Source organism: Dysidea avara, chromosome 9, assembly GCF_963678975.1.
Source record: "Dysidea avara chromosome 9, odDysAvar1.4, whole genome shotgun sequence".
NCBI classification, from domain to species: Eukaryota; Metazoa; Porifera; class Demospongiae; order Dictyoceratida; family Dysideidae; genus Dysidea; species Dysidea avara.
The window spans coordinates 1,406,832-1,431,810 of record NC_089280.1 but is presented as its reverse complement, the minus strand read 5'-3'; the positions used below and the strand labels follow the sequence as shown (position 1 = coordinate 1,431,810).

General features: G+C 37.7%; 1 protein-coding gene and 2 long non-coding RNA genes across 3 annotated transcripts; 2 read left to right on the top strand and 1 right to left on the bottom strand.

The window, feature by feature from the left end:
* The first annotated feature begins 1,922 nt into the window (after nucleotides 1-1,922).
* Nucleotides 1,923-17,605, top strand: LOC136265389 (uncharacterized). The gene is made up of 5 exons (XM_066060211.1): nucleotides 1,923-2,252; nucleotides 2,308-3,017; nucleotides 4,103-4,411; nucleotides 8,053-8,154; nucleotides 16,557-17,605. Exons 1-5 carry the CDS (start codon nucleotides 2,003-2,005, stop codon nucleotides 17,487-17,489), a joined length of 2,304 nt encoding a protein of 767 aa, XP_065916283.1. The 5' UTR covers nucleotides 1,923-2,002; the 3' UTR covers nucleotides 17,490-17,605.
* Nucleotides 7,908-19,440, bottom strand: LOC136265391 (uncharacterized). The gene is made up of 4 exons (XR_010705497.1): nucleotides 19,197-19,440; nucleotides 17,720-17,799; nucleotides 16,135-16,197; nucleotides 7,908-8,134 (listed from the first exon to the last, which is right to left on the bottom strand). It is a non-coding gene; the product is annotated as an uncharacterized lncRNA (long non-coding RNA).
* A 9-nt stretch (nucleotides 19,441-19,449) lies between these two features.
* On the top strand, nucleotides 19,450-24,061 carry LOC136265390 (uncharacterized). The gene is made up of 3 exons (XR_010705496.1): nucleotides 19,450-19,734; nucleotides 22,856-23,199; nucleotides 23,823-24,061. It is a non-coding gene; the product is annotated as an uncharacterized lncRNA (long non-coding RNA).
* The last annotated feature ends 918 nt before the right edge of the window (nucleotides 24,062-24,979 follow it).

The following is a 24,979-nucleotide window of genomic DNA, read 5'->3' as shown; positions in this document are numbered from 1 at the left end:
TATTTGTATTGGGTAGAGTGCTAAGTGGCATATCACCAGTAGAGGTGTTAATTTGATCAAAGGTGCAGTGTACTGGTGGTACAGGGTAATCACTTTTATATAGCAGTCAATAAATGTTACATACTGTGAGATATGAAATTTTGCTAGAAGTAAAACTTTACAAATCCACACTTCATACATACACTCTTTGTAATACTTCTCTATATTGCACTTAAATGTTTTATAAAATTAATCATGTTGTATGTACAACACATAAATTTAATGATTCCACAGGTGGTAGCTATTAGCTTCCTCTGTAGTTTTTGTCTAGTTTCTTTTGTTTCTATTTCTCTACTGCAAGCTGACGACATCACTTTATCTTCAGAATTATGTTCTCTTCACATTAACACTTTACTATTAATGATCAGTTGATCTTCAAATCATTAATGTTAATGTATGTGTTTGTTTATTAACTAACACCCTCCCTCACTGACTTTCATAATATTATAGTTTCAGTAGTCGAGGATATTGTAGTTACAGAAGTACTCCATCAATAGGACACAACCTGAACACTTATCCATGCATGATAATGAGATGTGTGAAATTATACTAAGACAAAACTAGTATGGCAGAGAATACTGAACTGAAAGTCAGTTCAATAAGCTGTAGCTACCAGCTATTGAACTGACAGTAATATCTTACTTGGGGCAACTACTAGACTTGTAGCTACCCTTTTTCCCTGACGACGATGAGGCAGTATTGGTTAGGCAAAACAAAGCCTGAACAAGCCTTCAGATTGCTTCTATGGAATTTAATGTTTTCAGACAAGCGTAACTCATTAGCAGAAATGCGGTGACTACTCTATTAGGGAGTTTTGTCGTAATTCAACTTGCATCTCCAGTATAGTTGTAGATCTAACTTCAGTAACAGTGGATCCTTGAGTGGTGGTTCACTATGGTATGTCTGCTTAATTAAATCCTTAGAAATGGTAAGCGTATTCATATGGCTTTCGGCGACATTCGTGGTCATGTGTGGTAAATACCTATCGCCGAAGATTTTCTTAAAGCGATTCATACCACCAATGAATTTATTACCACTTATGGTGCATTTTGTAGTCTTCTAATGGATCGTGGTATAGTAAGCTACTGTAGCATGATCGTTTTACCTTCAATTAACTGAAATCCACAAAATTACTATAATAAAACTCTCTAATAGAGCGTTCAAGTTTGACCGAATTTCTGCTAATGTTTATAACGGCTAAGGCTATGGGCTTGATTTTTTCACTGTTTTACATTATATTGCTTCAGCCCGAGAAGTGCCTTTTGGCATACCACACTATGCACAATGCATTCTTCATGGACTTAAAGTTTGTATGATATAGTCATATTGCTCAGATGTCCTATAGCTAGTCCCTTCAACCTTTGACTAAGTGTTTGAAATAACTTTAATTTGCCATCATGGTCATTTTAACCATCTATTGTAAAATTAACTCTCATCACAAAATATAATTTTGTTTATTTGTTTGTTTGTCACAAAATATAATTTTAAATACGTTAATTCAACATCTGATCCTAAATGAACAGTTATATTGACTTCCCCTAGTTATTTTGACTGATTTGATTCACATGCCCACACTGGCAACAACCACTCATTTTCACCAAAAAATTCTGTAGTTTAAATTTACCCATGGAGGTCAAATTGACCCATTTGAATTACTGTGCATAATATAGCACTTATCAAACTCATTCTTGGGCAATTGGCACATGTTGCCACCTGATCCTCTACACCACCACACTAATTTTATGTAAAGCTAGCTATTTAATTTTGTAATCTTGCATCTGGTGTTGTAAAGCAACAATACTCAGCTAAACGGCCGATATTATAATTAATCACGTGCACTCGCAGAAAATGTTTATACTAATCCACGCCTAGTCTCGCGTGGCCAGAGACTAAGCCACGCCCTTCTTTTCCCGCTAGTATAGTTTACAATTAGTCTCGCCCAGTTTACAATTACAGACACTCGATGGCTACTAGAGTTGCCACTGACCTTACTCTCTATGATGTGAATCCCACGGGAAAGGAAATTGGTCGCGGTGCTTATGGGAGAGTGTTTGAGGTCGACTATCAAGGAACTCTGTGCGCCGCCAAGGAGGTACACGCGTTATTATTACAATATTCACAAGGTGAAGAGTTTCGTAAGATCACAACCGACTTTCTTAACGAGTGTCAAATTTGGAGTACCATTCGTCACCCGTGTATCGTTCAGTTTCTAGGTATGATATTGTACGTGTCACATGACCTCGCTATATAGTTGTTCACCATATATAGGAGTGTACTATCCTGCACGTGACCAGTACAGATTACCTGTTATGGTAATGGAGAAGATGCAACATAGCCTGAGGGGTCTGGTGGAGAACTACACCAATATACCACTGAATGTCAAACTATCCATATTGGATGAAGTGTGCCTCGGTCTAAGGTACCTCCATAGTAGGAATCCACCAATCGTACACCGTGACCTCACCCCAAATAATATATTGTTGGGAGGCCATCTTGAAGCCAAGATCACTGACCTGGGTGTTGCTAAAGTGATGCAGACTGACAATAAAATGACAATGACTAAAATCCCAGGAACACCAGATTTTATGCCACCCGAGGCACTTGCTCAGAAGCCAGTTTATGGTCCTTCATTGGATGTATTTTCCTACGGAGGAGTGGCTCTTAATGTCATTACCCAACAGTGGCCTAAACCAACTGATAAACTACTGCTCAATAGTGACACTGATAAATGGGAAGTGGCTTCAGAGGGAACAAGGCGTCAGACATACCTCGACATGTTTACTGGAGGGGCTGCAGACTTAGTGCCACTAGTGACATCATGTTTGAGTGACAACCCCAAGAAACGTCCTTCAGTGATGGAGGTCTCTATGGAAATCAAGAGGATAAAAGATGTTTGTAGTCATCAGACTGGTCGTGATGGGATGAGTCCCATTGTATGGTGGGCTGAGGTATCCGCTCAGTCATCATCTCAACAACAGGTTCGTTAAAATTATTATTATGAAAGAGATATATATAGCAGCTGCCGAGAACAGGACCAAAAATGTCAAAACAACCCAAGTAGTGTGGCATAAACTGGAGTAACATATGTAACTCCATGTTCCCTTCACTAAATGAACAGTAGTACTACATGCAGTATTAAATTGAAAGTGCATGTGTACCAAATTGCATTCCTTAAAGAGCTATTAAACTCCATGGATTTATTGATTTTTAACTTGTTTGTTTTAACCACTTGTACATGTGTGCAACTAGACAATGTGTTTGCATTACCTGTCAAGTGTATGAAGAAAGTTATATTTAGATAACTTTGAGGGCTTCGGATTTTATCCCATGCATGGGACAACATGGTTAAATCAGATTAAAATATCAAGATATTCTAATAGAGCAATCACTCACCCTAATGATACAGTCAACAGTACTGTTATCTGACTGCTCTATCAGATAATCCCAATAATTTACTGATTTGCTATGGCAGGCTACACCTTTATATTACAGTTATTTCTCCAGTGTTGTTAATAATACAAAATTAGCTATCTTGTAATAACATCAGTCAGAATTATTGGTAAAAGTAAACCAACTCAGTGACACCAAATGTCAAGCTAGCTTTCTGTCTTCATCCTCCATTGTCTAGCATTAATACTGTATTTGTACTCACTTATAGATATTTGAATTTGAGCGTTAATCGGATGGCTGCTGGTTCGAGGCTGCCCAGGTCCAGTCATGGATTTTTTCTTCTTTCTCCTACTTTTCAAACATACTTAGTAAAGTTAATATAAACATCTTAGGCCTTTATAAGGCCTTCTGGTATACAGGTTCTGCCTTTACCAGGTACTTTAATCATAATCATAATGAATGTCATTGAATCTTTGTGGTCTAGTGTAGATTAGTGTCAGTGTTAATTTAAAGTATCTTATAAAGTTAAAGGATCACCATTCCCTCATTATTATGCCATGACTGTACTATTGGAGTATTTGGCTACTGTGTACAACTTTCATTAGCTTTTGTGAAAACAATTCAGTAGTTTTATTATCAACAGGAGAATCATTTGAACATTGTTACTATACAGGTGACATCACTGACCACCCAACTGGAGGAGATGACAATAAGTAATGAGGAGCTGAGGGGAGAGAATGGTGTTCTCAAGACTGAAAATAATGGCCTCAAGGTGGAGAATAGTGGCCTCAAGGTGGAGAATAGTGGCCTCAAGGTGGAGGTTGATGGCCTCAAGGTGGAGAATAGTGGCCTCAAGGTGGAGGTTGATGGCCTCAAGGTACACGTTGATGGTCTCGAGGTGGAGAATAATGGCCTCAAGGTGGAGGTTGATGGTCTCAAAGGGGAGAATTCACAACTAAGAGTTGAAAATCAACATTTAAAGGTTAGTAGACAAACCATTAGCTATCACATACTACTATATAGAACTAGTGGTTATTCTTCAGGTAGCACATAGTACACCATTAATTTTCTATATATTCCTATTTCTCTATCTTACACCTAAATGTCAGTTCACTTGTAAAGCTTCTACCACTTGCAAGTGAGTCACCCAAGTGGCACTTATCAACTATACTACAGGCACTTGTGCTTTGATACATATATGCACTCAAAGTCGGACAGCACACTAATGTTATATTTCAGTACTTCTTGGATTGTTTCAAATTGTGAGGGTATAAAGAGCATATTATTATACATCTATCTTCCTACAGATTTGCAGATGTGGTGCAAAGTTACATATTAGTTAATAAAAATATGTATAACAAGTTGATGTAATGCTACTTCTAAAAATCAGGTGCCCATGTAGTCATTAATACTATCCCATTCTAACCAAATAGGAAATTAATCAACCATGTATATAATTGTAGTTTATAATCATGCTATTGTTATTATTAATTCAACTAGACAATTAGATTTGTAAATACTGTAATTTAGCATAAATTCATGAATTATTTTGTATTTCGGTGATTACATTGCTATGCACTGCTAAGGAAGCATAACTGTAACAAACCACCTTAAACAGCACATTACGCACAGAAGTATCTTCTCAACTGGTTTGTAGTGTGTCTATCATGTTTTCTCACACATTGTTTAGACAAAGCCTCGAGGCTGCCCTTCATTTTCGTTCGTGTAAGTACCCCCCTCAACTTGAAGGATGTGCTATCTCTGGTAGCCCAAAAGACCTTCAACATTGTTTTAAAGGTGTTAAACATCTATAAAACCGAAAGGGGAGACTGTTTACAAAGTATATGAAGAGTAGCCATACCCAGTTAGGGTTGGCAATGAAAAAATCGACCCCCTGTGGATTAACCTGTAACTCAGGGGATGGAGCCTACCAATGGTATAGTTTTAAATAGTGGGTTCAGTAGAGACCAAATGCCTTCTGTTTGGGATATAGCTGTATCGTAAATTTTGACTGATTTTGGCTCATATTCATAAAAACAGGCAGGAACATCTAGAATGTTTTCCAGTGCTTTTTTGGGTTATCACTTGCTTAAAATGTGATTCTCAGTACTTCGATTTTCACTAAAATGATGCTTGACGGTTCTGCAATAAAAAAATCAACCCACATGAACTCATGTAACAATGTCCAAGGTTGGGTTACAAACTCCCATGCACCTTTTTGTACCTTATTAAGTGGACCTTTATAGTGTTCACATGCCAATGCAAGAAACTCGCAGCATCCATTCCCCAAGAATACGTATCCATTTTCAATAGTATAATGACCACCATGTAATGTACCATTCATGGAAACATTAAAACGTGTTAAATGGCATCACTGATGCTGCTGCCTATTTTCATTTGAAAACCTGAAAAATCATGGAAAATTAAAATGTGTGCTATGGAAACAGCAAGGGGGATCACCATCTTATTACCCTACAGTTTTGATGTAGACTTGGGTAGGATTGATCACCCAGAGGTGGAGAAGAAACTATGGAGGTTGATTTTTTCATTGCCAACCATACCCATTTTTCAGACTGCACAGAAAAAAACCACCTCAGAGCAAAGTTTACCTGTGCAGAAGTTTAATACAGACTTCATTTCACTTTTACTTCTTACCTGCAAGCTGATTTTACCATTTAATGATTTTTCTCACATGGGTGCGCACAGACAAACATAGATAGATAGGTAAGTACACACACACTTTCCAAAATCAATTTCAGTACAGTGGGCGCATGCCCGGTTTAAAAAGCTACCCTAATAGAGCATTCATCAAGAAGTAAAAATGTGTAAGAAAATGTCAATAATGTTTAGTTCAAACCAGGGAATCTCCACACCCAAATCCTTAATTTCTCACTTAATTTCTACTGTATAAATTAAAGTTCACACCAGAATGGTGAAGTTTTACAATTTCATAGATATATTATTTGAATTTTACATTGTTCTAGAGCACAGACAATGTGTGCCTGAGTGGGCCTTTGAATGCCCATGCTAAAGTGGTATGTGAAAGCTATTGTTTGACAGTTCTATAATAATGATGACTATATTTTATACATATGTTATAGTTATATCCTGTTACGAGGGTGGTATCATTGTTATTACATGAGGCGGAGCCGAGGAGATAGTGTAATAACAATATCATCCGAGTATACACGATATAACTATTTTATATCTCAGTGCACGGGAGTGCGCAGAAGTTTACAGATAGTAAATTAAGTTCTGGTTTGAGTTTCTGTCACTGTGCTCAAGATTTCGTCCTAAATTGTGTGGAGATTCCACTTTGTAGCTACAAGGAGACCTTACATACTGCCTACAAACTGTAGCGAAGGGCGGCATTATGAAGCAGTGGTTCCAGGTATGACTCGCCTTCGTCAGAAGTTGGTATAGTGGTGTCGCGTGGTGTACAAGAGAAAAATAAAGACCAAGAAGTGGCTACTGTAGTCCGAGATAGAATGATGAAGCTAGAGGAAGTTAGTTCTTCACCATAGTGACCATTGGGAGTGATTGCTGGAGCGAAAATCATCACGGACTATTCTTGACATTTGTTAAACTATCGTATTGGTAACTTGTAGTGTTATTGTATAAAGGATTAACAGTTTTCTTGTAAGATTTAGCTAGTTTAAGTGCTGTATTGGTGTGTTTTGTATCAATATTTCCTTATTTGGCTTTTTGCTCCATTGGTAAACAATGCCATTCGCAGTTATTATGATGTCACGAACAAGACTTGAGTGGCTCCGCAACAGGGTGATAAGTTAGTTATCACTGGGTGATAATATATCGTACCGTAGCAGCGCCATTCTGTCTAGCTGTATGGTAGTTGTTATAACCCAACGCGGCGCTTTGATACTCCCAAGCACTGGGATTTAAATATATACATCGTGCCCCAGTTATATTAACTATCGTCTGAAAGTGAAGTATCCATTAGGCTTCGTTGTCTGCTACGTTCAACACGTTACACAGCAGTACGAATCAAGAACTGTTTGAAAAGTTCCTCTGCAATCAAAATAGACACTATGAAAAATACGGCAATTTCCATTACAAAGGGAAGCCATCACATGCTACCACCAAATTGACACTTTACACTGTCAGCAAAGATGAATGGGACACAAAGGAGGACACTGGTAAGTCCATGAAGAATGGATTGTACATACTGCTGTATGCCAAAAGGCACTGTCAGGCTGAAGCGACGTCGAACAGTGAAAAAATCAAGCCCATAGCATTAGCTGTTATCGAGTTACGCTCGTCTGAAGGCATCAGGCAGTCAGTCACTAGAAAATACTATTAAATAAATAATTGTTAAAATTCTTATTGAAAGCATTTCGGGAGCTTTTTTGGGCTTAGTTTTACCTAACCAATACTGCCTCATCGTCGTCAGGGAAAATTGAGGCTGTTTTTGGGTGATATTATTCTATGGGCCATGCCTACTCCTTTGTGGTCCCTACTATACAATACTATCATACTGTATGATACACCAATTAAGTGTCAATGAATAGTACACTTGTTACTACATAATTGCTGTAGATTATACATACATTAATCCAAATTGTAAATATCCTTCTACCATATTGTAATTCTACGATCATGTAGCATACTACATTGATGGCTGATCAGAGGAGCAGTCTACCACCTCCTGTTCATCCTCAGTCTAAGCAACATGTGGTCCCAGTACCTCAAAAGAAACAGACAAGGGTGAGTACATCAGTATTGTTTACAAATGCACAGAAAACTATACAGGCTAGTAGGGGTCATCATAAATACAGTACTGTATAGTAGGGATCATGGAGGTTTGGGCCTTCTTGCCCAAACCAAAAATCGAGCATTACTTAACAGCTTGGCAGTGTTGGGTAGCCCATAAATGACACCAAACCCTTCCAACAAGTTCCTATAAATTGAAAATAAATATTATAACTGAATTTCCTGCTAACTGACTCTCTGACTGATGCCTCCAGCTGACTATGGATAAGAGATTATAGGCTTGAATTCTTCACTCTACAATGTCAATTTGGCCCAAGATGTGCCTATTTGGTAACTGCAGTAGCTACAATACTAACATAATGGACCTTCCTTTGTCCTCCATTTCTTTCTTCACGACTGTGTAGGTGTAGACTTGCAGTAACATGTGGAATGGCTACAGTGCTGTATTTTCCATAGAATGAATGAATCGATTGCAGGGGAGCAGGGATACTGCTCTTCATTGATAACAGGTGGGACATAGCTGGAACTGAAGCAAAGCCTGGCATTCTTGAAGACTGCACTTTTTTCACAGTTAAGCTGTTTTGGCATGGAGATCACACATTTACAAGTCCCAAGTGGTTGGCATTGGCACTACTTTTGTTTCTGTTTTCTTATTCATGATAATGATTATTCAGTGAAAACAGAACATTGTTTTGGTACACACTATCGAGCTCACGTCAGATGTGGTAGTGTGAACAAAATATACATAAGGGTTTTTATTGAGCCATTACACAGAAAAGCAAGACTCAAATTGATTAAAACTATATACCATCTTCAAAAATCTTTGTTTCATTTTGTAGCCCCGATGGTATGCTTGTCACATATGTTTGTTTACAATGCAGTAAAGTCATCATCATTTCTTCAAACAACTGCCTTCATATTAGTCACTACTTCATATGTCTATACACAAGTAACTACAGAGCTAAACTATACCTTGGATGACTTGCCAATCCATTGTGAGCATTGTAAGCCAAATCCCAATGCTGCAGACTAATGCAAACGAAAGTTGTAAGCACCTGTAGTTTAACATAGTTGCTGTAAAAATCGATTTCTTTGCTCTCCCTACTTATAAAACCTACTCACCACAATAGGCTGGAAGTTTAGTGATCCATTCCTTTGACACTAGAGATAATGACAGAGAAAATAAAAAAAATGATTGAAGTTGCACAAACTAGGTGGTCTTTTGCTGTGACAGTGATAGCCAGACACTTACAGATCAACAGTACTAGAACATTTTCATTTGCACTTCCACTTGATTTCCACATAAATTTTAGTCTTAGAAACAGTATCAGCTTGCAATGGAGTAGAAGTGGCCAACAATTATTTAAACACACTGGTCAAAGTTATTATCATCACTCTTCTATAGAAGGAATATGGTAATTAACTCCCATAATACGTTAGTGAAGTGTGCAGGTTAGAAAGCCAGCGTGCCACACCGTGAGTATATTTACAGGAAGAAACAGTGATTTTCACACATACATAGCTCCTTGCTCCATCCTCAAATTGGAACCATTTCTATACTGCAAACACCCTCCACCTTCAGCACCCCACATACCAAATGTGAGTAAGATTGTCTAACACAATTGTGAAATACGAACTCTCAAAGTTCAGCTTAATTTCTTAATTTTTTCTTTCTTCATTAAGAGGAATTTGGGGGCTTAGATTATTCTTTTTGCACACTTTACAAAAATCATTGTGATATGCAAATGTGCAGCACGATTAGTTGAACTTTAGTGCACTTTAAGAACATATTGCTGCACGATCACGTACCAAGTTTGGTGCAAATCTGATTAATAGTCATAGAGCTATAGACGATTATTTGCATTATATAGGTCAACTTGTTGTCACACCCACAGGGTGAACCATTTATGGGAATCATTTATAGTGCATTTACACTAGCAGTTGGACACGGTATGACACAGTACAGTATGGCATGGTACGCTTAATTTTGCTAGTGTAAACGGGTATCAATCCAAGCCAAACTATTACGAGCCGGGCTCGCCTAGCCCTGCTACTTCAACCATGCTGGCTCAATACAGCACGGCACGGTAGACAAATTGAAACAAACCTTGCTATACCCTTTGCTGCTGTACGTAAATATGATGGCTTCTACCATGGCCAAACGTGAAACAAAGTCCAGTCACCACGTTCGACTTGAAATGGACTTTCCATCAAGCGGTAGCCGCTGATATTGTCCCTCAAACGGATTGCTGGTAACTTGTACGACAGCAACAGCTTGAAACGAGCTTGAAAACGGTGCGGGCATCTCGTAGGACGATACTTTAGCCATCACGTGCTTATGTATAAACTTGCCCAGCACAGTTATTTCCTTACCAATGTAAACGCACACTTAAAACACAGCGTACCGTACCGTGCTGTACTGTACCGAGCTGGAGCTACTAGTGTAAACGCACTGTTAAAATTGGTATGCATGTAGGCTAACCATCACAGCTCAATCATTTGTAGTTTAAAAGAAATCACACTGACAGCTAAGAGTTACAAGGTAAAAATAAGCAACTTACTGTAAATTGTGGGGTTGAATACTCTAATAGAACAGTCACCGCAGGGTACAAAAAAGTACATGAAAATGTTGAAAAAGTTACCAGCATTCAAATCAGGGACCTCATACTGAACACCTAAATCCTTAACCACTGAGCCACTGCTATCATGGCTGATCACCTCACTTATTTTCTACCTTATAAATAAAAATTCTAGCTAAAATCTAATCAGTAGTATTTGATTTCACAACTTCTTTCACCCAGCAGCATTTTGAAAGCCTCACTCTTTATACAGCTTGGCTATTTTTGCATGGATACTCCTTACTCTAATAAAATACATAATTTTTGTAATGTGGTGAATTAGCACTGACTGTTCATCAGAGTGTTTTGCAAACACAGAACTACAGTAAAATGACACAAACATTGTATAGACCCTGTGTGCACTAAGGCATGGTCTGGTGAAAGTTGTTATGGCTTCAGATTTCATGATGATTTACGGGGGATTTTGGACAGAAATGAGGGCAAAAGTATCGAGCGTTTTATTGCAAAAACCTTTCTAAGAACAGATAACTTACCATGCAAAAAGTATGTTATGTACTTTTACCTAGTAACTTACCTTTTAACAGCAGTCCTTACCTAAGCACTCCTCGGGTTTTTCAGTATGATTACTTTGTATTACATTATAAAAAAATTCCTACCATGGAATGAATATGTTTTTGCCCTGGCAGATGTGCCATTTCGATGACATAAGTACACAAGGTATATAGTTGTTTACTACATATGAAAACTTGTTACTGGTTTATACACTGGTAACATCACAGCAGATGTGGTGATCCATTTTGTGAATATTTAGCCTCTCAATAGCCAACAACTCTGTTGTTATATAACTGAATATTATAGAAGATCAAACACTGCCAGGTCAATCACACAGGTTATAGTTGTAACACACTTTACCCTTGGGCCTGTGGCTCTCAGTTGTCATGTTTACTAATCAAATACAGACCAAATGAATGTGTTATAACCAATTTGTTGTATGGGGTAATCAGATCAAAGAGGTCCATTTGCAACATGGAAGAAGTAAGAAAACCTGGCTTTATATTGGCTATTGTGTGCTGTATCTAAGAAACAATTTTACTTCTGATGGTAATTCACTAGTATGTAGCTAGTTTATTTGTTGGTAGTACATTTCCGTAGAATGAGCATATGGCCAATTATTCTGCCAGCCGCCCCTTGCTTAAATCGAAGAGACAAGATTTTCCTGGTAGCCTAGAGGCTCTGCTTTAAACGCCTGAAAATCCTAATGGCAAAGTTTGTGAAGGTCGCTATACTAAACTGGTAAATGAAGCAACCTTCGAGCTAAAGCTTACTTATGCAGAAATATAACACTGTACAGGGTTCAGTTAGCTTTTGTTTCTCACATATTGGCTGCTTGTACCACTTATGGTTTTCCTCACAAGAGTGTGCATGGACAAACATGGACAAACATTGGTAAACACACACACACACACACACACACACACACACACACACACACACACACACACACACACACACACACACACACACACACACACACACACACACACACACACACACACACACACACACACACACACACACACACACACACACACACACACACACACACACACACACACACACACACACACACACACTTTTATGAAAACAATTTCAGTATACCAGGTGCTGATATCAAACTTTGGCTGACTGTATACATGCCTGCTTTAAAAACTGCTGCACATATACTGTCAGTTAGGACATTATTATTTAACAATGACAAAACACTCTAATAGAACAGTCAGTACACTAAACTATATTATCCATACACACTGACCACACATGATAACAAAACAACTACTACACATATCCTGTCAGTAAGGACATTATCATTCAACAATGACAAAACACTCTAATAGAACAGTCAGTACACTAAACTATATTATCCATACACACTGACCACACATGATAACAAAACAACTACTACACATATCCTGTCAGTAAGGACATTATCATTCAACAATGACAAAACACTCTAATAGAACAGTCAGTACACTAAACTATATTATCCATACACACTGACCACACATGATAACAAAACAACTACTACACATATCCTGTCAGTAAGGACATTATCATTCAACAATGACAAAACACTCTAATAGAACAGTCAGTACACTAAACTATATTATCCATACACACTGACCACACATGATAACAAAACAACTACAACACATATCCAGTCAGTAAGGATGTTATCATTTAACCCTTAAATCCGCACGCAATTATTAATAAAAGTGCACTTTCAGCCGTAATGCGTGACTGTAAACAAAGCGCTGTAACTTCCATACGGTAAGCTGTAAGGTTATGCAATTTGTACCATTCTATCCATGATGTAAAAAGGAACAAATCAGTACCTAGGGTTTTACCCTTTGGCAAAAGCATAAAGCCAAAACTTGCCATGAATACAAGCTATCACAAAATACAAAACAACTCATTACATACCTTCAGAAAATGGTTGATAACTTCTTCACAGTGTGTCCTATGGAGTTCTGGTAAGGACTATTCAATTCTCCATTCAATGACAAATCACGCCGCATAAAGCTCACATGAGTCAAACATTTTTTATGAATAGCTACCGACGCGATGCGTATGAAGTAACAGGAAATACAGTTGCCGTTCTTCGTGGCGTCATAACAAGTGAGCAATTGTTGTCACAGCAATTATTAATACTTGTCTAAGTAGCCCAATGAATAAACTTTCCATTGTTATAAGGTTTTCAGTTGTTATCATTAGACAAGCTTGGCTGCGCTGGCTGTTTAGAAACCATTCTTTAAGCATGTGTTACTTATAATATTTGTGCGTTTTACATGCTTTAAACAAAAACTCGCCGATATATTGGAATATGCGGCTTTAAGGGTTAACAATGACAAAACACTCTAATAGAACAGTCAGTACACTAAACTATATTATCCATACACACTGACCACACATAACAACTACTACACATATCCTATCAGTAAAGACATTATCATTCACCAATGACAAAACACTCTAATAGAACAGTCAGTACATTAAACTTTATTCCATACACACTGACCACACATAATAACAAAACAACTACTACACATATCCTGTCAGTAAAGACATTATCATTCACCAATGACAAAACACTCTAATAGAACAGTCAGTACACTAAACTATATTATCCATACACACTGACCACACATAACAACAAAACAACTACTACACATATCCTGTCAGTAAAGACATTATCATTCACCAATGACAAAACACTCTAATAGAACAGTCAGTACACTAAACTATATTATCCATACACACTGACCACACATAACAACTACTACACATATCCTATCAGTAAAGACATTATCATTCACCAATGACAAAACACTCTAATAGAACAGTCAGTACATTAAACTTTATTCCATACACACTGACCACACATAATAACAAAACAACTACTACACATATCCTGTCAGTAAAGACATTATCATTCACCAATGACAAAACACTCTAATAGAACAGTCAGTACACTAAACTATATTATCCATACACACTGACCACACATAACAACAAAACAACTACTACACATATCCTGTCAGTAAAGACATTATCATTCACCAATGACAAAACACTCTAATAGAACAGTCAGTACACTAAACTATATTATCCATGCACACTGACCACACGTAACAACAAAACAACTACTACACATATCCTGTCAGTAAGGACGTTAACATTTAACAATGACAAAACACTCTAATAGAACAGTCAGTACACTAAACTATATTATCCATACACACTGACCCATAGGCGGCGGAAAGGGGGGGCTAGGGGGCTAAAGCCCCCCCTAGGTCTGCTGAGGGGGGGCTTAGCCCCCCCTCAGAATGATATCACACCGAAATTATCTTTCTTGGAGTGGGGCTGAAAACCGTGATAAAGATCGAGATACTCTAATAGAGCAGTCACACTAATAAAGTAGTCAGTGTGTAGCGAGCTATGTAAGGATTTTTATGTAGTTTATCAGCTAGAAATGGTAGCTGGTGAGGTGGAAAGCTCTTGTGAGCTGGTTGTGACCTTTTTTTTTTTTTTTTTTTTTTGGTCTCACCTTACCAAACTATAGAAAGAAGTCTGGGTCAGCTCAGCGAAGCCCCCCCTCATATCAACTACTTCCTCCGCCGCTGCACTGACCACACATAACAACAAAACAACTACTACACATATCCTGTCAGTAAGGACGTTAACATTCAACAATGTGATAAAACACTCTAATAGAACAGTCAGTACACTAAACTATATTATCCATACACACTGACCACACATAACAACAAAACAACTACTACACATATCCTGTCAGTAAGGACATTAACATTTAACAATGACAAAACACTCTAATAGAACAGTCAGTACACTAAACTATATTATCCATACACACTGACCACACATAACAACAAAACAACTACTACACATATCCTGTCAGTAAGGACGTTAACATTCAACAATGTGATAAAACACTCTAATAGAACAGTCAGTACACTAAACTATATTATCCATACACACTGACCACACATAATAACAAAACAACTACTACACATATCCTGTCAGTAAGGACATAATCATTCAACAATGACAAAACACTCTAATAGAACAGTCAGTACACTAATAACATATCACACTAGTGACCCAATAATACCTGTAATACAGGGAGTTTAAATATTGACACTAAAACTATTGAATGTAGGCCCAGTGGTGACTTGATGTGAATTTTGATTATGAATAAACTACATAAGAATAACAAGGTGCTACTGAGGCCAAATGTAAATGTGCCATGCGAAAAGGTTTGATGGTGGTCGTGCCATTAAGCACAGTGAGCCACAACACAAACTCATACAATGTTTCAAGTACACTAAAGTACTTACTTTACTAGCCATGAACAAACTAAAGTTATCATAATGCCAATGGCTAAATCTATTCAGTACCATATTCAATATTATATATGACATTGTGCCAGGTGTCACAACAATATAAACTAACCCATGACCCAACTCTGGCTCAATGTTAGATTCAGAAAACTGAAACCCACAATCAATCTTGTAAAGTGTTACTATAATACAGCAGAAGTTTGATCACATCTGGTGATATCTGGCTTCACACAATGGATTTACACTGGAATTGAACTCTAAATAATATTTTAATGGTATACGTGGTGACTGCTAATCACACCACTCCTAGACAGTTAACACTCACTACAAGGTGTTTATTAGGTACATCACTAATACATGTTAAGTGGATGTGCCTACCAACCAGAAAAACTACGTCATGGAGTATTGTATGTTAAACCTCTCTGTACTAGTGTACTATTGACTCCATTACCACCAAAACAGTATACTCAACTTACTATTGTTCTTTTCATCACTTTCAGTTCTTCCTTATTTGCTCCTTAGCCATTTTGAGCTAATCCCTAGACAACAGTAACAAAATAAACTGATCATTTCCTACACATGTACAATGTGTACATATACAATACATTAGCTATAAACAGTGTCTTGATGGTGGGGTGAAGATGAGTGATGGAATACCCTACCATGTCCCTTATGTCTACAGGGTATATGACTACATGAACTGTTTATGGTAACATACACACAATATTATAATAACACTATTAGTAATAGTTCTTGTTATTAGTGTATGTATATAACATGTATGAATCCCTAAATGTGTTTGGTGATCACCAGTTACTATAGTAACCATTCATCTAATGTGTTTGTTGTGTAAACAACATGTTAACATTGTTATTACTAATTTATTGTTGTTGTTTAGGAACAACTGGTCCAGTCCCCCACACCAGACCTGTTCAGTGGACCAGTGAACATCAAGTGGCAACATGGAGCCCCTACACCAGTGGAGGGTGGACACCACACTGGTGTGTTATGTGATGGGAAGGTCTACATTGGAGGAGGATGGGATAATACTGGACCATCATACAGGATAGATGTGTACAATCCAGTTAACAACTCATGGAGCCCTTCTCCTATCAACACTACTTATGGCTTCTTTGCCATGACCACCCTCAACAACCAGTTGATCACTGCTGGAGGGATGGATAGAAGTAATAAGGTGACCAACAAGATATTCTCACTAGATGGTGATCACCTAAAGGAGTACACCAGGATGATTACATCAAGATATTGGGCCACAGCTGCTGGTTATCAGGGAACACTTATTATAACTGGAGGTGAATATGACGAGAGGAGGAGATTAGCCACTACTGAACTGCTTGACAGTACCACTGGACAGTGGTACACTACCAGTGATCTACCACTACCACACTTCTGGCTACAATCAGTAATAATTGACAACACCCTCTACCTGTTAGGAGGATACAATCAAGATGGCAACCTATCCCCAGCAGTATTTACTGCTCCACTGGACACTCTGTCCAGTCACCAGTTGAAGTGGAGTTCACAACAAGATACTCCATGGTGCCGTTCAGCTCCTGTCAGCATACAAGGTAGACACCTACTAACAGTAGGTGGAGTGAAGAAGACAGGAAGAGGTAATGTGCGTACTAGTGACATTAACATGTTCAACAAGGTCAGTCACAGCTGGGAAGCCATAGGACATATTCCATCAGCAAGAAGTGTACCAGCTGTAGTTAGTGTAGCTGATAACAAAATAGTTGTAGTAGGAGGGGTGGATGATAAGGTAGAGTATACTAATACTGTATGGATTGGCTCATGTGAGCCACAGTAACTGTATACATTGTACATGTTATTATTGTACCATCTTATTAATAACAAGTTGTTAGTAAACTAGTAATTGTACTAACTGGTAATGTGTACTTATAATTATAACTGATTTCTAATTAATATTGCTATAACACAAATCTCATGGACCGGGTCACTATATAACACAATTGTCAGACACTCACAACAGGATCGTTACCATAGTAACATGCACGTGATATGTGTGAATACCCTCACCTCTCAAATATTCCTCAAAGAATAGTAAGATGTTGTCTTCTTTCACTATCATCAACTCATCCTTGACCATTCCTTGTTCCCTACAAGACACCATTGTGGTTATCAACCATCACTAATATTCCCTGTACAAAGATACTTGTGGAGCTATCAACACTATGTCACTAACTCTCTTGATCTGATTCCAGCTATATAATAATTAATGAGACTACCTCCTGTATCATATAGCTATAATATATACCTTCCAAGGGGTCTACTTTGGTGGTAAAAATCCTGTATGTAACAAATCTTGAAATGTTTAGCATTAACTGGAATACATGAACCAGGTGATGTTTAGTAGCCACAAAAAAAGCTAAAAATTAAAAGTGGATTTTTCTCAAGAGAGCTAACATTTCAGCCAACTAGATTATTAGGTGTCAACAACACACATGTATGGTTTGGCTCCATTACAAGTTCAGGAAACAGATGTAATGAACATTGCACTTTTATGGCTTCCCATAAGAAATGTATGGTTGATTGGCCATCAGTATTATGTCGGACATTTGAACAAAAAGATTTTGAAATATTTTTAGTGGGTCAAGCAGTACTACAAATGAGCCAAATTTCAAGATCGTGTGTAATTGCATCATCCATGAGTTATTAAATGTTTTTGAGGATTCAGCTCAACACGTATATACTATAGTCTAGGTCAGGTCAATTGCTGGCTAAGAAGCCTTTAAACCAGTTTTACCTACTCACCTGGTAAACCATAAATTATCCCTAGTGTATGTGTGTACTAGAGGGGTCTGGGAGTATACTCCACAGGAAAAATTTGAAATTTCAATGCTTTGAAATTGAATCTGAGAGCATTTTCAGTGGTAAACGAGTACTTGAATCTATAATATTATGGCAATGACTGTCAGGTACTGTACAAGTAGATACATCAGTAAATGATGACATTTCAGTTAGACTCATATGCTTGATAATCTGTTAATGGAGACAGATTGAATAAACTGCACCTACTTATATCTGAATGTTCTATTAGAGTAGTTAGATGACTGCTCTATTAGAGTATCTCAATCTCGTACACTCCCAGTACTGATTCTCATAGTATTTCATTCTTGTATAACGTTTAGCACAAATCCTACTAAGGCAAAGTTAGTTGGATAATGACTAAAAGTAGATACAATAGTGACATTGGACAAAAGTGAAGGGGTACTGCCTCCTCCACCACTCAAAAATTGCAGGGAATTTTTTGTTGTGAGGAACCATCGACTTTCATCAGAAATTTGTCCTGACCGTTGACCTGGTTCCATTTATTTTCGCTATATTTTCGTACACTGCTTACTTGTGAAGCTTTGACCGTGCTGGGAAAATAGCTTGACCGTTGTTCTTAGTGACACCCCCTTGGACCGGGTAGCTTATCACAGAATATACATTTACACCCTTACATGTGTTAGTATATGCAGGTCTGTAGTGTTGATAACCATATACCACTCACTGAAGCTATGGATGTTGAATCCTTCCGTTTATTTCTGTCCAAGAAAGAATCAATTACAATTTCAACTGCCGCAAGCTGGCTGCATAGGTTGCTGCTGCCGCTACTGGGTTGATTCTGCGCCAAATTTCCGCCACACCGGTTCCATGTTTCGCTGATAACACCCAGAACTGCGAAATCAGCGAAAAATTTTCCCTCGAATAAACTAATCATTAATTTTAGGTCAATTGTTAATTCTAATTAAGCGTGTCATAAATTAGAATGTAGCGAACTAACATGTTAAAACTGCTACAGCAAATTTAGTGGAGAAGGGCAAAATTTTGTTAGCATTACATCGGTTACCATGTTTACCAAACGAAGTTGCTACAGATCCGACCAGTCGGACACAAACTTTAAGCGCATCGTCAAGCGCATCGTGCATCGCTAGAAGTCCGACTAGTTACGTGATCTTTGTTCTTCATCGTTTTTACTTACTCTGAGGGGAATTTCAGACTTCTAACAAGGCGTACGTGAGGAAGGAACTCAAATAATAGGATATGAGGTATGTAAGTAACCTTGTCAGTGGATAGGTGTGCAGATCAACACGTGTTTCACTTGTCTGTTCCTGAGTGCATTGTAATACTGTGAACAGAAGTCTTCACAGATGTACATGCAGTTAATTTGGCTTGGCTACAGTATCAGAGATCCTTGTAGTGTGTAGAGGATGCATGGTTGTATCAATATTTATTGTGAGCACTTCAAATTGTTCTAAGCAGCAGTCTCTCTAGTGTTGTATAAATCATAGATGCTTTTGTCGATCACTGAGTAGAGGTATGGTACAGCTTAAATCCCTTGACACTGCCTGTCTAGGTTGTGTAGTGTTAGGCCAGGAAAACTTGATTGCTTGTTTCTCATCCACCAAAATTCAGATTTCCATGTGGGCGGTAGGTCATTATTAAAGAAGTACTCTAAATCAAGCTGTCTGTTATTATAAACGTTAGCTGAAGCTTGTTAAGTAACTATTACTTACATTTTACTTACATGAGATTTGCTGTGCTGTAAAATGATAGCCAGCCTTCTTAGCATCAAAATATGTGTGCACATGATTGATGCCTGGCCTTAGGTAAAGAAACGAGTTCTCAACTACCAGCCACCTGTGTAAGCCTGCGTCCCGGCCTGTGTTTAAGGTATCTATCACGGAATGAGTAGTGATAAGTTGTTCAGCAATAGACAAGTCATACATTGTTAGTCTTGTTACAGATTAAGCACGTGGTATTAATAAATACTGCATGCTTGAGACATCATGTATCAAGATGATTGTTGTGACATCATGTATCAAGATGATTGTGGGATTACAACTATAACAACTATACTAGATCAGAGGAGGTTGGACGTGCTTTAAGCGCCACTAAAACAAATTACACAAAATCCCTTTTGTTGAGGAGGTTAATACATCACGATCTCAGAATAACTCACTGTTCATGTTTCATTAATAGAATACATATGTGAAGGCGTGAAGTAGTGTGCACCAAACTGCAACTTATTAATTACACACGGAATTCAAGCACTGATTACAAAACAAAGTACATTCCCTTGAAGCTTACACAAAGGATGATCTGAATATCTAATGATCCCCACCGATCCCCACCGTTTTTCAGTTTTGTATTGTGACTATTGATGATCACGTGAAATACCAAATCAAAGAATGTAATTAAAGTATAGCTCACATGAACGCGTCCAACCTCCTCTGATAGGAGATCTACTATTGATAGTGATCTTAAAAGTCACCTGAGGCTATCTATAGTGCTAGTAACCAGACTTTAAAATATTTATTATAACCTTTCAGTCAGTCATGTAAATAATGAGGTCATGAAGTACATCTTAGCTATATGTTAGGGACCTACTTGACATGTTTACTATAATGAGGTGGTCATATTAATGAGGTCACTACTAGTAAGATGCCCTTAGCTATGTTTGGGACCTACTTGACATGGTCACTACAATGAGGTGGTCTTGTTAATGAGATCATGAAGTACACTTTGGCGGACCTACTGGACATGGTCACTATAATGAGGTGGTCTTACTAATGAGGTCATGAAGTACACCTGTTTGAGACCAACTAGAAGTGATCAGGTGTCATATAAAAAGAGGTGGCTGCTTATTGAGATTTTTCTGTAAGCTAGAGAATTTTACACAATACTTCATTTGATGCTACCAATCAAATAGAAATCTGTGGTGGGGTTACTGAATAGCTGGTACCCTGTGATCTTGCCCATGGTTGTATACTACATTCACCAAACGAAAGTCAGCAACGCCAAAACAATTTTACGGTCAGCTTACTTTCTGTCCTGTTTAAGACAGCTGTCATTAGCATGGCGTGGCAATGACACAAGGGTAACACTCAATGCTAGGTAGCACACACAGTTTTCCACTTGTTAGCTTACTTTCTAGACAAGACAAACATAATTGGGTAGCTACTTGATACACTAATGTCACAGTGTGGCACTAACATGGGTCTCAATACTAGTAGCCACAATTTGCCACTTCCTTTTGCTCTTTCTTCACTTGCTTTGCCTAGGTATTGGTGACTAGCATGTATACCCTTTTAAGGGGTAGGATGCAGTAGAATAGCGGGTGTAACTAATCACTGGACTGGAACACTGGACTGACATATTTTTGGTTTTTACACATTCTGAGGTTGGTTTTATTGAGTCTTGCTAGCCAAGGGCCTTCAGAAAACTTGCAGTCTGCTACTAAAATGATGAGTGTGAGAGGTGGAATAAGCAAAAACTTACTTCCAGTGATTTCACCTATTATGTTCTTCTACAGTACATATACTACTATACTCCTTATCAGTATGCTGCAGGGAATGTGCTAGTTATGGTTAACCAACAATAAAGTCTTAGAGATAGTAGCAAGCTCTTGTACAATGTTAATAAATTTGGTCACATATTATAGTACACCAACCAGCACATCTAAGAACCAATCATGATAACAGAAAAACCCTACAGTCGTGCAATGAGTTTGTATATTGCATGTAGGAATGAATTTAGCCACAATAGATTATCCTAGGAAGGATAGGTTGTGTCCAGGGGTCTGAGCTATTTAGTGCAAGGATTCATTGGTAGCACAAATATAGTAAAATGATTTTTGGTTAGCTATTGCTATAATTATTACAATCTCCAAAACACGATACTAAGAAGTGTATAAATGTTGTAGAGCATAACAATTAGTCAGTTTTAGCTTACTCCACTCCTCACACTCATCATTTTAATAGCAGACTGCAAGTTTTCTGAAGGTCCTTAGCTAGCAAGACTCAATAAAACCAACCTCAAAATGTGTAAAAACCAACCTCAGAATGTGTAAAAACCAAAAATATGTCAGTCCAGTAGTCCAGTCCAGTGTTCCAGTCCAGTAGTCCAGTCCAGTGATTAGTTACACCCGTAGAATAGCTATGCAACAGACTGGTATACTTTGAAGTTGCTATGAAAAATATTTTTAGATACTGCTAAACCTCTGTGTGTGAACAGTAACCCAGAAAAAAAGCTTAAAGGCATGCTGGCTGAACTGTCACAGCCAGTGTAAGCTAGATATGCTGCTGGATATAATTCTTGTTGTTTTGTGCATACATATACTTGTGTTCAGTGAAATATAATAAAGTTATGTGCATCCTTTCTTTCAAGGCAAGAACTATCCAGTGTCAAGTTACAGCTACCACAAGTATAGTACCAGTTAAAGAGGATAAGGAATTCTGAAAACAACAAAAATTGTACTGCAGCTACTATCCAGTGTCAAGTTACAGCTACCACAAGTATAGTACCAGTTAAAGAGGATAAGGAATTCTGAAAACAACAAAAATTGTACTGCAGCTATTTAAAAATATTGCACAAAACTAACTTAACATCTCAATGACAGCATGCAGTGATGATAAGTGAAGAGGAGCCAGATTTGAACTACCATGTTTGAAGCAGTATGATAAACAACCCCAATTGATGAGCTTCAAAAACAGCAAAAGACAAGAAACAAAGTATGTGAAACCTCTCCACATAAATTTTCTATTTGAATAATTGTTGTGAAGAAAATGACTATTTGATTATGCATTAACCACAAAAAAGCAGTAAAGTAAAGCCTGAGAGCTATTTCTGTCTCTTCTAAAAATGAATTGTTCAGTGTGATTATGCCACCTTGTTCACAATTTTCAAGCTTCAAAGTTGGCTTCATCCTTAAATAGTGTGTTTATGAATCAAATTGTGTCATGTGACAAAATAGACAAATTGTTTTAGCACTAATTTGTAGTGTCACTGTTTGATTCTTAACCAGGGATGGGATCTTTGATATACAGTGATTAGTACAAAATTACTTACACGCACTGCACCATTACAGGGTTTTAGTATAGTATACTGTTATATGATAGGGCTGGATACCAGGTTATGGTGTACTTTGAACATAATGACACCAAGACGAAGATCCAGTACAACAACTACATATAAATAATACATCATTTGTCAATCTTCTTCAGCAAATCAACTCTCATGACACATAGCTGTGGCAGACAAGAAGTTATCTAGCTTTGGACCATGATGTTGCCTGTATTAGTTACATGTACAAGTTGTAATGTAGATTACATGCTTACTATTTTATTTTGTGTAGTACTTGTCCAGAATGAATGTCTACCTAGCCCTGGAACAGTCAGGGTAACCAAATCAACATGAATCTTGATAGTACTAAGAAACGACTAAAAGATAAACAAAAATGCTAAGTTATACAAATATACATCTAGGCTTGATTTCAGTGACAAATATTAGATGTATGCATGTTTTCCAGTTTGTTGTACAGATTCAAACAAAATAAATAAAAGCACTGTTTGGAGTTGTAGTGTTTGGAGTTGTAGTGTTTGGAGGGTTGTGTGTCTTCCAGTAGAAGGTTAAGCATAGTTAAAAGCAACTCCATGGTGTCATAGTAGCTTGACAGATATGTTGTCCGTCCTTAACAGCCACCAAATGGATCTGTGTGTGTGTACTGTGTGAACCTTATTACTATTTCAAGTATTTACATAGCTAATGATGTGTACTTTCTTGGTGGCCACTTCAACTTAATTAATTGTTTACTGGAAATATCTCAAATACAACATTGGTAGGTCAGCAAATAAATTAAAATATTTGTATAGCAATCAATCAGTCTAAAAACAGTACAAAACTACAAAATACAAGCAATTGTGGTGTTGATGATATGGCACAAGCTTGTTTGTAGCCTAGTGTGTTATGAGAAGATATTTGTAAGCAGTAAAATGCGTAGGAAAGAATACAAGGCTCTTGCAAAGTAGGTAGTGACAAGACTAGCAGGCCTGCCAACCTAGGAAATAATAAAACCTTGAGACTCTCTCTTGGTGTCCAGATTAGAATGCTGTATCTGCATAGCTTAAGTAGGGATAGCAGGTGACATAGCCTCAAGCTATGCCTGGAACTGCGACAAAACCAGCAACACATACACATGCCCATCTTCATATTATGGGCATCAATATAGCATTTAAAACAAGTACATAATTAAGCTACATATGCATGGATTTCTAGACCTACAGCAAGTGTACGCAGGAGTCTTCTCACTTCTCCAGCTAAATAGTTATGTTCAGACTATAAGCCATTACTCAGTCACTAATAATTTGAAAGCACAAGGCACTTACAATATCACGTGATGATATGGATTGAGAAATATCAATTTCTACTTAGAGACTGATGAATGAAATTCATACCAAACACATGCTACATACCTAAAACATGCTGTATAGCTGGGTGAAGGTGCTCATGGTG

Coding starts and splice junctions, on each gene's coding strand:
- LOC136265389 (XM_066060211.1), top strand. CDS start 2,003: ATGGCTACTAGAGTTGCCACTGACCTTACTCTCTATGATGTGAATCCC. Junction 3,018..4,102: donor AGTCATCATCTCAACAACAG/GTTCGTTAAAAT, acceptor GTTACTATACAG/GTGACATCACTGACCACCCA. Junction 4,412..8,052: donor TTGAAAATCAACATTTAAAG/GTTAGTAGACAA, acceptor ACGATCATGTAG/CATACTACATTGATGGCTGA.